Source organism: Mustelus asterias, chromosome 5 (genome assembly GCF_964213995.1).
Source record: "Mustelus asterias chromosome 5, sMusAst1.hap1.1, whole genome shotgun sequence".
In the NCBI taxonomy this organism is placed as follows: Eukaryota; Metazoa; Chordata; class Chondrichthyes; order Carcharhiniformes; family Triakidae; genus Mustelus; species Mustelus asterias.
The window spans coordinates 8,768,628-8,783,381 of record NC_135805.1 but is presented as its reverse complement, the minus strand read 5'-3'; the positions used below and the strand labels follow the sequence as shown (position 1 = coordinate 8,783,381).

Here is a 14,754-nt window from a genome sequence, read left to right as displayed (position 1 = left end):
TCCTGAAGTCCTTCGTTTACTGACATTGAGGGAGAGATTATTGTCATCGCACCAGATTCTCTAGCTCTTTCCTGTACTCCGTCTCATCATTGTTTGAGATCTGACCCACTACAGTGGTGTCATCAGCAAACTTGAAGATCGAGTTGGAGTGGAATTTGGCCACACAGTTATGAGAAAATAAGGAGCATCGTAAGGGGCTGAGGACACAGCCCTGTGGGGCACTGATGTTGAGGATGATTGTGGAGGAGGTGTTGTTGCCTGTCCTTCCTGATTGTGATCCGTAGGTTAGGAAATCTAGGATCCAGTCACAGAGGGAGGAATTGAGCCCTAGGCCACTGAGTTTGGAGATGAGTTCTGGAGGAATAATGGTTTGGAAGGCTGATCTGTAGTCAATAAATAGGAATCTGACAAAAGTATTTTTATCATTCAGGTGTTCCTGGATCCCAGGTGGGAGTGATTCCTACTGTGGTTGGGAATCAGTGGAAAAAAATTAAAACAACTGGGGTGCTGCAGGAAGCATATCCTGGGATAGTTCCCGACTGCGTGGTAACAAGATCGCAAAACCATAGATTTAAACAGGAGAAGAAATCAAAGTGTAAAAATAAAGAAGTTGAAGTTGTTATCAGAAACCATTTTTGACCAGATGGTTGATAAAGAACAAGAACAGGAGAATGAAGCAGATATATTTAGTTCAGGAAAGTTGGCAGAATTACAACAGAAAGATGCAGAGATATAACAGTTATATCAGAAAGCATGCGAAGAAGAGGAATCTAAGTGTATACCAGAGTGTTATTACATAAAAAGAGTGTTCCTGATGATGAGGGAGTCCAGAACTAGGGGTTATAGTTTGAGGATAAAAACCTTTTAGAACTGAGGTGAGAAGAATTTCTTCACCCAGAGAGTGGTGAATATGTGATATTCATTTCCACATAAAGTAGTTGTCGCCAAAACGTTGTGTGATTTCAAGTAGAAATTAGATATAGCTCTTGGGGCTAAAGGGATCAAAGGATATGGGGAAAGGCGGGATCAGGATATTGAATTTGATGATCAGTCATGATCAGAATGAATGACGGAGTAGACTCAAAGGGTCAAATGGTCTACTCCTGCTTGTGAATAAGAACATAAGAATTAAGAGCAGGTGTAGACCCCTCGGGATTGCTCCACCATTCAATAAGATCGTGGCTGATCTTTTCGTGGACTCAGCTCCACTTATCCGCCTGCTCACCATAACCCTTTATTCCTTTACTGTTCAAAAATGTATCTATCTTTGCCTTAAAAACATTCAACAGGGGAGCCTCAACTGCTTCATTGATCAGAGAATTCCACAGTTTCACAACCCTTTGGGTGAAGACGTTCCTCCTCAACTCAGTCCTAAATCTGAGAAACAAAAAATGTCGTAGAAATTGGGGATAGTACACTTTTGGATGCTGTTGGGGGGGACGACTTAGGAGGGATAAGCCATGGTATACAGGTCACTGGCTCAGAGTCTGTCCTTGTGGCTCAGAAGGGAAGGGGGGAGAGGAGTAGAGGATTAGTCATTGGGGACTCCATAGTTAAAGGGACGGATAGGAGATTCTGCGGGAACGAGAGAGACTCGCGGTTGGTGTGTTACCTCCCAGGAGCCAGAGTCCGCGATGTCTCAGATCGTGTTTTCGATATCCTTAAGGGGGAGGAGGACCAGCCCCAAGTTGTGGTTCACATAGGCACTCAAGACATAGGTAGGGAAAGGGATGGGGATGTAAGGCAGAAATTCAGGGAGTTAGGGTGGAAGCTTAGGGCTAGAACAAACAAAGTTGTTATCTCTGGTTTGTTACCCATGCCACGTGATAGTGAGGAGAGGAATAGGGAGAGAGAGCAGTTGAACACGTGGTTACAGGGATGGTGCAGGAGGGAGGGATTAAGATACCTGAACAATTGGGGCTCTTTCTGGGGTAGGTGGGACCTCTACAAACAGGATGGCCTGCACTTGAACCAGAGGGGTACCAATATTTTGGGGGGGAAATTTGCGAATGCTCTTCGGGAGGGTTTAAACTAATTCAGCAGGGGGATGGGTACCTGAATTGTAGCTCCGGTGTACAGGAGGTTGAGAGTAGTGAGGTCATGGATGAGGTTTCAGAGTCGCAGGAGTGTACTGGCAGGCAGGAAGGCGGTTTGAAGTGTGTATACTTCAACGCCAGGAGCATCCGGAATAAGGTGGGTGAGCTTGCAGCATGGGTTAGTACCTGGGATTTCGATGTTGTGGCCATCTCGGAGACATGGATAGAGCAGGGACAGGAATGGTTGTTGCAGGTTCCGGGGTTTAGATGTTTCAGTAAGTGCAGGGAAGGTGGTAAAAGAGGGGGAGGTGTGGCATTGTTAGTCAAGGACAGTATTACGGTGGCAGAAAGGACATTTGATGAGGACTAGTCTACTGAGGTAGTTTGGGCTGAGGTTAGAAACAGGAAAGGAGAGGTCACCCTGTTGGGGTTTTTTTATAGACCTCCGAAAAGTTCCAGAGATGTAGAGGAAAAGATTGCAAAGATGATTCTGGATAGGAGCGAAAGTAACAGGGTAGTTGTACTGGGGGACTTTAACTTTACAAATATTGACTGGAAAAGCTATAGTTCGAGTACTTTAGAGGGGTCGGTTTTTGTCCAGTGTGTGCAGGAAGGCTTCCTGACGGAGTATGTAGATAGACCAACAAGAGGCGAGGCCACATTGGATTTGGTACTGGGTAATGAACCAGGCCAGGTGTTAGATTTGGAGGTAGGTGAGCACTTTGGTGACAGTGACCACAATTCGATTACGTTTACTTTAGCAATGGAAAAGGATAGGTATATACCAAAGGGCAAGAGTTATAGCTGGGGGAAAGGAAATTATGATGCGATTAGGCAAGATTTAGCTGGCATAGGTTGGGGAAGGAAACTGCAGGGGATGGGCACAATTGTAATGTGGAACTTGTTCAAGGAACAGCTACTACGCGTCCTTGATAAATATGTACCTGTCAGGCAGGGAGGAAGCAGACGTGTGAGGGAACCGTGGTTTACTAAGGAGGTTGAATCTCTTGTGAAGAGGAAGAAGGAGACTTATGTTAAGATGAGACGTGAAGGCTCAGTTAGGGCGCTTGAGAGTTACAAGTTAGCCAGGAAGGACCTAAAGAAAGAGTTAAGAAGAGCCAGGAGGGGACATGAGAAGTCTTTGGCAGGTAGGATCAAGGAAAATCCTAAAGCTTTCTATAGGTATGTCAGGAGTAAAAGAATGACTAGGGTAAGATTAGGGGCAGTCAAGGACAGGAGTGGGAAGTTGTGCGTGGAGTCTGAAGAGATAGGAGAGGCACTAAATGAATATTTTTCATCGGTATTCACACTGGAGAGGGACAGTGTTGTTGAGGGGAGTACTGAGATGCAGGCTGTTGGACTGGATGGTATTGATGTTCATAAGGAGGAGGTGTTAGCAATTCTGGAAAGGGTAAAAATAGATAAGTCCCCTGGGCCGGATGGGATTTATCCTAGGATTCTCTGGGAGGCTAGAGAGGAGATTGCAGAGCCTTTGGCTTTGATCTTTGTGTCGTCATTGTCTACAGGAACAGTGCCAGAAGACTGGAGGACAGCAAATGTTGTCCCCTTGTTCAAGAAGGGGAGTAGGGACAACCCTGGTAATTATAGACCGGTGAGCCTTACTTCTGTTGTGGGCAAAGTATTGGAAAGGATTATAAGAAATAGGATTTATAATCACCTAGAAAGGAATAATTTGATTAGGGATAGTCAGCACGGTTTTGTGAAGGGTAGGTCGTGCCTCACAAACCTTATTGAGTTCTTTGAGAAGGTGACCAAGGAGGTGGATGAGGGTAAAGTGGTTAATGTGGTGTATATGGATTTCAGCAAAGCGTTTGATAAGGTTCCCCATGGTAAGCTTTTGCAGAAAATACGGACACATGGGATTGAGGGTGATTTAGTGGTTTGGATCAGGAATTGGCTAGCTGTAAGAAAACAAAGGGTGGTGGTTGATGGGAAATATTCATCCTGGAGTTCAGTTACTAGTGGTGTACCGCAAGGATCTGTTTTGGGGCCACTGCTGTTTGTCATTTTTATTAATGACTTGGATGAGGGTGTGGAAGGATGGATTAGTAAATTTGCGGATGACACTAAAGTCGGTGGAGTTGTAGACAGTGCGGAGGGAAGTGGCAGGTTACAGAGGGACATAGATAAGCTGCAGAGCTGGGCTGAGAGGTGGCAAATGGAGTTTAATGCGGAAAAGTGTGAGGTGATTCACTTTGGAAGGAGTAACAGGAATACAGAGTACTAGGCTAATGGTAAGATACTTGGTAGTGTGGATGAACAGAGGGATCTGGGTGTCCATGTGCATAGATCCCTGAAAGTCGGCACCCAGGTTGATAGGGTTGTTAAGAAGGCGTACGGTGTGTTAGCTTTTATTGGTGGAGGGATTGAGTTTCGGAGTCAGGAGGTCATGCTGCAACTGTACAAAACTCTGGTGCGGCTGCATTTGGAGTATTGCGTACAGTTCTGGTGGCCGTATGATAGGAAAGATGTGGAAGTGTTGGAAAGGGTGCAGAGGAGATTTACCAGGATGTTGCCTGGTATGGTGGGAAAATCGTATGAGCAAAGGCTGAGGGGCTTGAGGTTGTTTTTGTTAGAGAGAAGAAGGTTAAGAGGTGACTTAACAGAGGCATACAAGATGATCAGAGGATTAGATAGGGTGGATAGTGAGAGCCTTTTTCCTCGGATGGTGTTGGCTAGCACGAGGGGACATAGCTTTAAATTGAGGGGTGCGAGATATAGGACAGATGTTAGAGGTAGGTTCTTTACTCAGAGAGTAGTAAGGGCCTGGAATGCCCTGCCTGCAGCAGTGGTGGACTCGTCAACGTTGAGAGCGTTCAAGTGGTTATTGGATAAACATATGGATGATATTGGAATAGTGTAGATTAGAGGGGCTTTAGATTGGTACCACTGGTCGGCGCAACATCGAGGGACGAAGGGCCTGTACTGCGCTGTAATGTTCTATGTTCTGTGTTCTATGCTCCCCCTTATTTTGAGGCTATGCCCCCTGGTCATGGTTTCACCCGCCAGTGGAAACAACCTCTCTGCTTCCATCTTATCTATTCCCTTCATAATTTTATATGCTTCTATAAGCTCTCTCCTCATACTTTAAATTCCAATGAATATAGTTCCAGTATACACAGTCTCTCCTCAGTAGACTGGGACATAGAACATAGAACAGTACAGCACAGTACAGGCCCTTCGGCCCTTGATGTTGTGCCGAGCTTTGTGCGAAACCAAGATCAAGTTATCCCACTCCCTATCATTCTGGTGTGCTCCATGTGCCTATCCAATAACCGCTTGAAAGTTCCTAAAGTGCCCGACTCCACCATCACAGCAGGCAGTCCATTCCACACCCCAACCACTCTGTGAGTAAACAACCTACCTCGGACATCCCTCCTATATCTCCCACCACGAACCTTATAGTTATGCCCCCTCGTAACAGCTACATCCATCCGAGGAAATAGTCTCTGAACGTCCACTCTATCTATCCCCCTCATCATCTTATAAACCTCTATGAAGTCGCCTCTCATCCTCCTCTGCTCTAAAGAGAAAAGCCCGAGCTCCCTCAACCTTTCCTCATAAGACCTACCCTCCAAATCAGGCAGCATCCTGGTAAATCTCCTCTGCACTCTCTCCAATGCTTCCACATCCTTCTTATAGTGAGGTGACCAGAACTGCACACAATATTCCAAATGTGGTCTCACCAAGGTCCTGTACAGTTGCAGCATAGCCCCACGGCTCTTAATCTCAAACCCCCTGTTAATAAACGCTAACACACTATAGGCCTTCTTCACGGCTCTATCCACTTGAGTGGCAACCTTCAGAGATCTGTGGATATGGACCCCAAGATCTCTCTGTTCCTCCACACTCCACAGAACCCTGCCGTTGACCCTGTGATCCGCATTCAAATTTGTCCTACCAAAATGAATCACCTCGCACTTATCAGGGTTAAACTCCATCTGACATTGTTCGGCCCAGCTCTGCATCCTATCAATGTCTCTTTGCAGCCTACAACAGCCCTCCACCTCATGCACTACTCCACCAATCTTGGTGTCATCAGCAAATTTACTGACCCACCCTTCAGCCCCCTCCTCCAAGTCATTGATAAAAATCACAAACAGCGGAGGACCCAGCATGTACCCTGTGGTACACCGCTGGTAACTGGTCTCAAGTCTGAAAATGTTCCATCCACCACCACCCTCTGTCTTCTATGAGATAGCCAGTTACTTATCCAATTGGCCAAATTTCCCTCTATCCCACACCTCCTTACTTTCTTCATGAGCTGACCATGGGGAACCTTATCAAATGCCTTACTAAAATCCATGTATACGACATCAACTGCTCTACCTTCATCTCCACACTTAGTTACCTCCTCAAAGAATTCAATCAAATTTATGAGGCAAGACTTCCCCTTCACGAATCCGTGTTGACTATCCCGGTTTAAGCTGCATCTTTCCAAATGGTCATAAATCCTTTCCCTCAGGACCTTTTCCATTAACATACCGACCACTGAAGTAAGACTAACCGGCCTATAATTACCAGGGTCATTCCTATTTCCTTTCTTGAACAGAGGAACAACATTCTCCACTCTCCAGTCCTCTGGCACTATCCCCGTGATGTGGAGATGCCGGCATTGGACTAGAGTAAATATAGTAAGAGTGTTAACAACACCATGTTAAAGTCCAACAGGTTTATTTGGTAGCAAATGCCATTAGCTTTCGGAGCGCTGCTCCTTCGTCAGATGGAGCGGCTATCTGCTCTCAAACAGGGCATACAGAGACACAAAATCAAGTTACAGAATTCTGATTAGAATGCAAATCTCTACAGCCAACCAGGTCTTAAAGATACAGACAATGTGAGTGGAGGGAGCATTAAGCACAGGTTAAAGAGATGTGTATTGTCTCCAGACAGGACAGCCAGTGAGATTCTGCAAGTCCAGAAGGCAAGCTGTGGGGGTTACTGATAGTGTGACATGAACCCAACATCCTGGTTTAGGCCGTTCAGCGCAGAGTCCCTGAGCAGAAACTGATAGCCAAGTTCTGCACACATGAGGACGGCCTAAACCGGGATGTTGGGTTCATGTCACACTATCAGTAACCCCCACAGCTTGCCTCCTGGACTTGCAGAATCTCACTGGCTGTCCTGTCTGGAGACAATACACATCTCTTTAACCTGTGCTTAATGCTGCCTCCACTCACATTGTCTGTATCTTTAAGACCTGGTTGGCTGCAGAGATTTGCATTCTAATCAGTATTCTGTAACTTGATTTTGTGTCTCTGTATGCCCTGTTTGAGAGCAGATATCCACTCCATCTGACGAACGAGCAGCACTCCAAAAGCTAATGGCATTTGCTACCAAATAAACCTGTTGGACTTTAACCTAGTGTTCTTCAAACTCTTACTATCCCCGTGGACAGTGAGGACCCAAAGATCAAAGCCAAAGGCTCTGCAATCTCATCCCTTGCCTCCCAAAGAATCCTAGGATATATCCCATCTGGCCCTGGGGACTTATCGACCCTCAGGTTTTTCAAAATTGCTAATACATCTTCCCTCAGAACATCTACCTCCTCCAGCCTATCAGTCTGTATCACACTCTCATCCTCAAAAACATGGCCCCTCTCCTTGGTGAACACTGAAGAAAAGTATTCATTCATCGCCTCTCCTATCTCTTCTAACTCCATGCACAAGTTCCCACGACTGTCCTTGACCGGCCCGAACCTCACCCGAGTCATTCTTTTATTTCTCACATAAGAGTAAAAAGCCTTGGGGTTTTCCTTGATCCGAGCCGCCAAGGACTTCTCATGCCCCCTCCTAGCTCTCCTAAGCCCATTTTTTAGCTCATTCCTTGCTACCTTGTAACCCTTAAGCGACCCAACTGAACCTTGTTTTCTCATCCTTACATACGCTTCCTTTTTCGTCTTGACAAGACATTCCACCTCTTTTGTGAACCATGGTTCCCTCACTCGACCATTTCCTCCCTGCCTGACAGGGACATACCTATGAAGGACACACAGTATTTGTTCCTTGCACAAGCTCCACTTTTCATTTGTGCCTTTCCCTGACAGTTTCTGTTCCCATCTTATGCTCCCTAATTCTTGCCTAATCGAATCATAATTGTCCCTCCCCCAATTATAAACCTTGCCCTGCCGTATGGCCCTATCACTCTCCATTGCAATAATGAAAGACACCGAATTGTGGTCACTATCTCCAAAGTGCTCTCCCACAAACAAATCTAACACTTGGCCTGGTTCATTACCCAGTACCAAGTCCAATGTGGCCCCACCTCTTGTCGACCTATCCACATATTGTGTCAGGAAACCCTCTGCACACACTGTACAAAAACTGCCCCATCCGAACTATTCAACCTATAAAGGTTCCAATCAATATTTAGAAAGTTAAAGTCACCCATGACAACTACACTGTGACCTCAACACCTATCCATAATCTGCTTTGCAATTTCTTCCTCCACATCTCTATTACTATTTGGGGGCCTATCGAAAATTCCTAACAACGTGACCGCTCCTTTCCTATTTCTAACTTCAGCCCATATTACCTCAGTAGGCAGATCCCCCTCAAACTGCCTTTCTGCAGCCGTTAAACTATCCTTGATTAACAATGCTACTCCTCCACCTCTTTTACCACCTTCCCTACTCTTACTGCAACATCTATACCCCGGAACTTCCAACAACCATTCCTGTCCCTGTTCTAACCATGTCTCCGTAATGGCCACAACATCGTAGTCCCAAGTACCAATCCACGCTCCAAGTTCACCTACCTTATTCCGGATGGTCCTTGCATTGAAGTAGACACACTTCAACCCACCTTCCTGTCTGCCGGTACACTCCTGCGACCTTGATACCCTCCTCAGTACCTCACTACACTCAACACTGGCTTCTGGACTATAGCTCATTTTCCCATCCCCTATTCTCTATTTTATTTTCTATGTTTCTGTTTCAGTGGGCATTTAAGTGTCAACTACAATGCTTTAGGTCTCAAGTCACATGTAGGTCAGCCTGGGTAAGGATGGCAGATTTCCTTTCCTAAGTTCCTTTCCCCACTGTTGCTAAGTTTGCAGATGATACAAAGATATGTAGAGGGACAGGTAGTATTGAGGAAGCGGGGGGCTGCAGAAGGACTTGGACAGGCTAGGAGAGTAGGCAAAGAAGTGGTAGATGGAATACAATGTGGAAAAGTGTGAGGTTATGCACTTTGGAAGGAGGAATGGAGGCATAGACTATTTTCTAAATGGAGAAATGCTAAGGAAATCAGAAGCTCAAAGGGACTTGGGAGTCATTGTTCAAGATTCTCTACAGGTTAACGTGCAGGTTCAGTCAGTAGTCAGGAAGGCAAATGCAATGTTAGCATTCATGTCGAGAGGGCTAGAAAACAAGAGCAGTGATGTACTTCTGAGTCTGTATAAGGCTCTGGTCAGGCCCCATTTAGCATATTGTGAGCAGTTTTTGGGCCCCATATCTAAGGAAGGATGTGCTGGCTTTGGAAAGGGTCCAGAGGAGGTTCAAAAGAATGATCCCTGGAATGAAGAGCTTGTCGTATGAGGAATAGTTGAGGACTCTGGGTCTGTAATCGTTAGAGTTAGAAGGCTGAGGGGGGATCTTATTGAAACTTACAGGATACTGCAAGGCCTGGATAGAGAGGACATGGAGAGGATGTTTCCACGAGTAGGAAAAACTAGAACCAGAGGGCACAACCTCAGGCTAAAGGGGCGATCCTGTAAAACAGAGATGAGGAGGAATTTCTTCAGCCAGAGAGTGGTGAATCTGTGGAACTCTTTGCCGCAGAAGGCTGTGGAGGCCAGGTCATTAAGTGTCTTTCAGACAGAGATAGATAGGTTCTTGATTAATAAGGGGATCAGGGGTTATGGGGAAAAGGCAAAAGAATGGGGATGAGAAAAATATCAGCCATGATTGAATGGCAGAGCAGACTCGATGGGCCAAGTGGCCTAATTCTGCTCCCATGTCTTGTGGTCTTATGGTCTTTCCTAAAGAGCATTTGTGAACCAAATGGATCCCACTGTGATATTTGATGGAGTTAATATTCAGTCACAATGGCACATTGATGAACAATGCTACTGTAACTCAATGGGGAGGAATCATGACAACCACAAAATTCAAGGACCTGAATTAAGAATCAAGTAGGAAAAAATAATAGTATTTTCTTGAATACAATTGTCTCAGTATTATCATTTCATAATAGAAGGACTTACATAGAAATAGTCAATGGGCTCAAATATGCGTCTGAAGAGCTGTCTCACCCACAATATCTTTCCAGCAATCGGAGGCATGTTTCTAGCAAGGGGTGGATTTTCTTTACACATCTGGTAATGCTGCACAAGAAATCAGAATTATAAATGAACAAGTCAGGCAACAAATTGATGATTAAAGTAACGTGTGCATTTTACAACCTATAGGGCAAAGATTTGGGCAGGCAAAGCCAAATTGTGGTAAACTTTTTCTCAGACTGTGGATAAGTGGTGTTCCCCACAGGTCAATGGTAGGATGACTGTACTTTTTATAAATGTAGACTTTGTATTTGAATGCAGAATGGGATGCCAAAATTTGCTGACAATATAAAATTTTGAGGAGTGCCAAACAATGAGGATGATAGAAATGAACTGCAACAGGACCTGGATCAGGAAATCAAGGGGACGATTCTCCCAAAAGTGCTGAATTGGTGAGAAAACTGGTCTAAATCATAACTGTTTTTTCAATTCAACTTCAGACCCAAATCTCCCCTCTGTGCAATGCTGAGGTCACAATCGTGAATATCATTAAAAGCTTGGGCCGGGGGCCGGGGGGGGGCTGCAGGGCCTATTCATGCCGGAGTCTGACAGTTCCGGGCCTCTGCACATGCGCAGTGGCCCTGATGTGGCAGTCTCCCCATTTGCTGGCCAGCTCAATCGTTGGCCAGCCTAGGACCCTCGCACTGCTGCCCCTCCAGCCCCACCCCCCCAACTACCCGATCACGGCCCCCACAAGCATTCCCGGGCCAGCCCCGACTCCTACTGTCCTGGAGCGCCCCGATCATAACCCCCGCCACCCCCCCCCCCGAGCAGTGGCGATCCCCACACCACCCCCGCCCCCCCCCCGCACCCCAGCAAAACCATCCCCCCCCCCCCTGCTGACCAATCCCCCCCGGGAGGCAGACTCCCCTCCTGGCAGACCAAACCCCTCCAGCCCGCCCCAATCACTGGCTTCCCTCCAGCCCCGACCGTTCTCAATGCAGAGTGGCAGCAGGACCCCCGGCCCCCACCTATCCTTTTGAGGTTTTCTCCAATAGTTTCCCGACCACTGACGTGAGCCTCACTCGTCTGTAGTTCCCTGGTTTATCTCTACAACCCTTCTTAAATAGCGAAACCACATTTGCTGTTATCCAGTCATCTGGCACCTCCCCTGTGGGCAGAGAGGAATTGAAAATTCGGGTCAGAGCCCCTGCAAACTCCTCCCTTGCTTCCCACAGAAGCCTAGGGCACAATTCATTTGGTCCCGCAGATGTATCCACTTTTAAGGCTGCCAACAACTCCAATACCTTGTCTTTGCCTGTGTCAATTTGCTCAAGAACCTCACAGTCTTTCTGCCTGAATTCCATACCATCATCTCTTGGTGAAGACGGGTGTGAAGTATTCATTCAACTCTCTACCAATGTCCTCTGGCTTCACACACAGATTGCCCCTTTGTCTCTAATGGGCCCTACTTTTTCCCTAGCTATTCTCTTCCCATTGATATACTTATAGAATCATAGAATTCCTAGAATCCCTACAGTGCAGAAGGAGGCCATTTGGCCCATCGAGTCTGCACCGATCACAATTTCACCCAGGCCTCTCTCCCATAACCCCTCATATTTGCCCTGCTTATTGACACTAGGGTTAATTTAGCATGGCCAGTCAACCTAACCCACACATCTTTGGACTGTAGGAGCAACTGGAGCACCCAGAGGATACCCACGCAAACTCCACACAGTGACCCGAGACCGGAATTGAACCCGGGTCCCAGGTGCTGTGAGGCAGCAGTGCTAACCACTGTGCCACCGTATCATAGATCATAGAAATCATAGAAACCCTACAGTGCAGAAGGAGGCCATTCGGCCCATCGAGTCCGCACCGACCACAATCCCACCCCGGTCCTACCCCCACATATTTTACCCGCTAATCCCTCTAACCTACACATCCCAGGACTCTAAGGGGCAATTTTTTAACCTGGCCAATCAACCTAACCAAATCACTATAAGGATTTTCCTTACTTCACCGGGATGTTGTCTGGTCTTGAGGGTGTTGACGATGAGTAGAGATTGAATAAATTTGGATTGTTTTCACTGGAAAGACAGAGCTGAGGGGAGACCTGATAGAGGTCTACAAAATTTTGAGAGACATAGACAGGGTGGACAGTCATGGGCCTTTCCTAGGGTGGAAGTTACAAGGGGGCATAGGTTCAAGGTGAGAGGGGGAAAATTGAAAAGAGCTATGCGGGGTAAGTTTTTCACGCAGAGAGTGGTAGGTGCCTGGAACGCCATAGGAGATGGTGGAAGTAGGAACATAAGCAACATTTAAGGGATATCTGGATGGGCACATGAATTGGGAGGGAATAGAGAGATACGGACTGAGTTTTTTTTTCGTTTAGTTATGGCATCATGATCTGAACAGGCTTGGAGGGTCAAAGGGCCTGCTGCTGTGGTGTACTTTCCTTTGTTCTTTCTTTGTTTTTCTACCAGCCACAGCTTTTCAGATCCCCTCTTTGCTTTCCTAATTGCTCTCTTAAGCTCCACCCTGCGCTTTCTATACCTCACTAATGCCTCCACTGATTTGCTCCGTTTGTACTTTTTAAAAGGCTTTCTTTTCCTTCTGATTGTATCCTGAATATCTCTGGTCATCTATGGTTCTCTGGGATTGTTATTCCTACCTATCACCCGAGAGGTAACATGATAGGCTTGCACCCTCCATTTCCTTTTTGAATGCCCCCCCCCACCCACCACCCCCACTTCTTTCCCGTCAATAGCTGTTAGAATCATAGAATTATAGAATCTTGCAGTGCAGAAGGAGGTCATTCAGCCCATCAAGTCTACACCAACCACAATCCCATCCAGACCCTATCCCCATAATCCCACGCATTTACCATAACTAGTTCCCCAGGCAATTTAACATGGACAATCCGCCTAACCCGCACATCTTGTTCCCAGTCTACCTTGGCCAGATCCTGTCTTATTCTACTAAAATCCACTCTCCCCAAGTCCAAAACTCTTCTTGCCAGCTTGTCTATTTCCTTGTCCATAACAAGCTTAAATTGTACCGTGCTGTGATCGCTATCTCTAAAATGCTCCCCCACCACCACCTCAAATACCTGTCCGGCTTCATTCCTCAGAATTACGTCCAGCACAGCTCCTTCCCTTGTTGGACCTTTCACATATTGATCGAATTTCAAGAAATGTACTCCATCTAAGCCCTTAACACTATGTAGAACCCAGTTAATGTAGGGAAAGTTGATATCACCTAATATAATCTAATATAAAAACGCTATTATTGTTGTTTTTACTCACCTCCACAAATTGAGCACATTTGCTCCTCAATATCCCTCTGATTATCTGGGGGTCTATAATAAACACCTAACAATGTAGCTTCCCCTTTTTATTATTCCTAAGCTCCACCCATAAGGTTGCATCAGGTTAAATCTCACAGTATCCAGGGTGAGGTAGCTAAACGGATACAAAATTGGCTTGATGACAGCAGGGTGGTTGCAGAGGGTTGTTTTTCAAACTGGAGGCCTGTGACCAGCGGAGTGCCTCAGGGATCAGTGCTGGGTCCACTGTTATTTGTCATTTATATTAATGATTTGGATGCGAATATAGGAGCCATGGTTAGTAAGTTTGCAGAAGGAACCAAGATTGGTGGCATAGCGGACAATGAAGAAGGTTATTTCCGATTGCAACGGGATCTTGATCAATTGGGCTAGTGGGCTGAGGAATGGCAGATGGAGTTTAATTTAGATAAATGCGAGGTGATGCATTTTGGTAGATTGAACCAGAGCAGGACTTACTCAGTTAATTTTGATTTGATTTGATTTGATTTATTATTGTCACATGTGTTAACATACAGTGAAAAGTATTGTTTCTTGCATGCTATACAGACAAAACGTACCGTTCATAGAGAAGGAAACAAGAGAGTGCAGAATTCTTGTGTTACAGTCATAACTAGGATGTAGAGAAAGATCAACTTAATGCAAGATAACTCCATTCAAAAGTCTGGCAGCAGCAGAGAAGATGCTGTTCTTGAGTCGGTTGGTACATGACCTCAGACTTTTGTATTTTTTTCCCGAAAGAAGGTTGAAGAGAGAATGTCCGGGGTGCATGGGGTCCTTAATTATGCTGGCTGCTTTGCTGAGGCAGCGGGAAGTGTAGACACAGTCAATGGATGGGAGGCTAGTTTGCATGATGGATTGGGCTACATTCACGACAATTTGTAGTTCCTTGCGGTCTTGGGCAGAGCAGGAGCCATATCATACCAGAAAGAATGCTTTCTATGGTGCATCTGTAAAAGATGGTGAGAGATGTAGCTGACATGCCAAATTTCCAAGTCTTCTGAGAAAGTAGAGGCGTTGGTGGGCTTTCTTAACTATAGTTATCCCCTGGTCCGGATGGGATTTATCCAAGGATTCTCTGGGAGGCAAGAGAAGTGATTGCAGAGCCTCTGGCTCTGATCTTCAGGTCGT

At 46.0% G+C, this 14,754-nt stretch overlaps 1 protein-coding gene across 1 annotated transcript in view; it reads right to left on the bottom strand.

The window, feature by feature from the left end:
- LOC144493945 (dynein axonemal heavy chain 8-like) overlaps positions 1–14,754 on the bottom strand; it is a 1,745,965-nt gene that overhangs the window by 1,229,954 nt on the left and 501,257 nt on the right. The window contains exon 18 of the mRNA XM_078213522.1: positions 10,263–10,382. Within this exon, the coding sequence (XP_078069648.1) occupies positions 10,263–10,382 (120 nt within the window). The remainder of the gene's footprint in view (positions 1–10,262; positions 10,383–14,754) is intronic.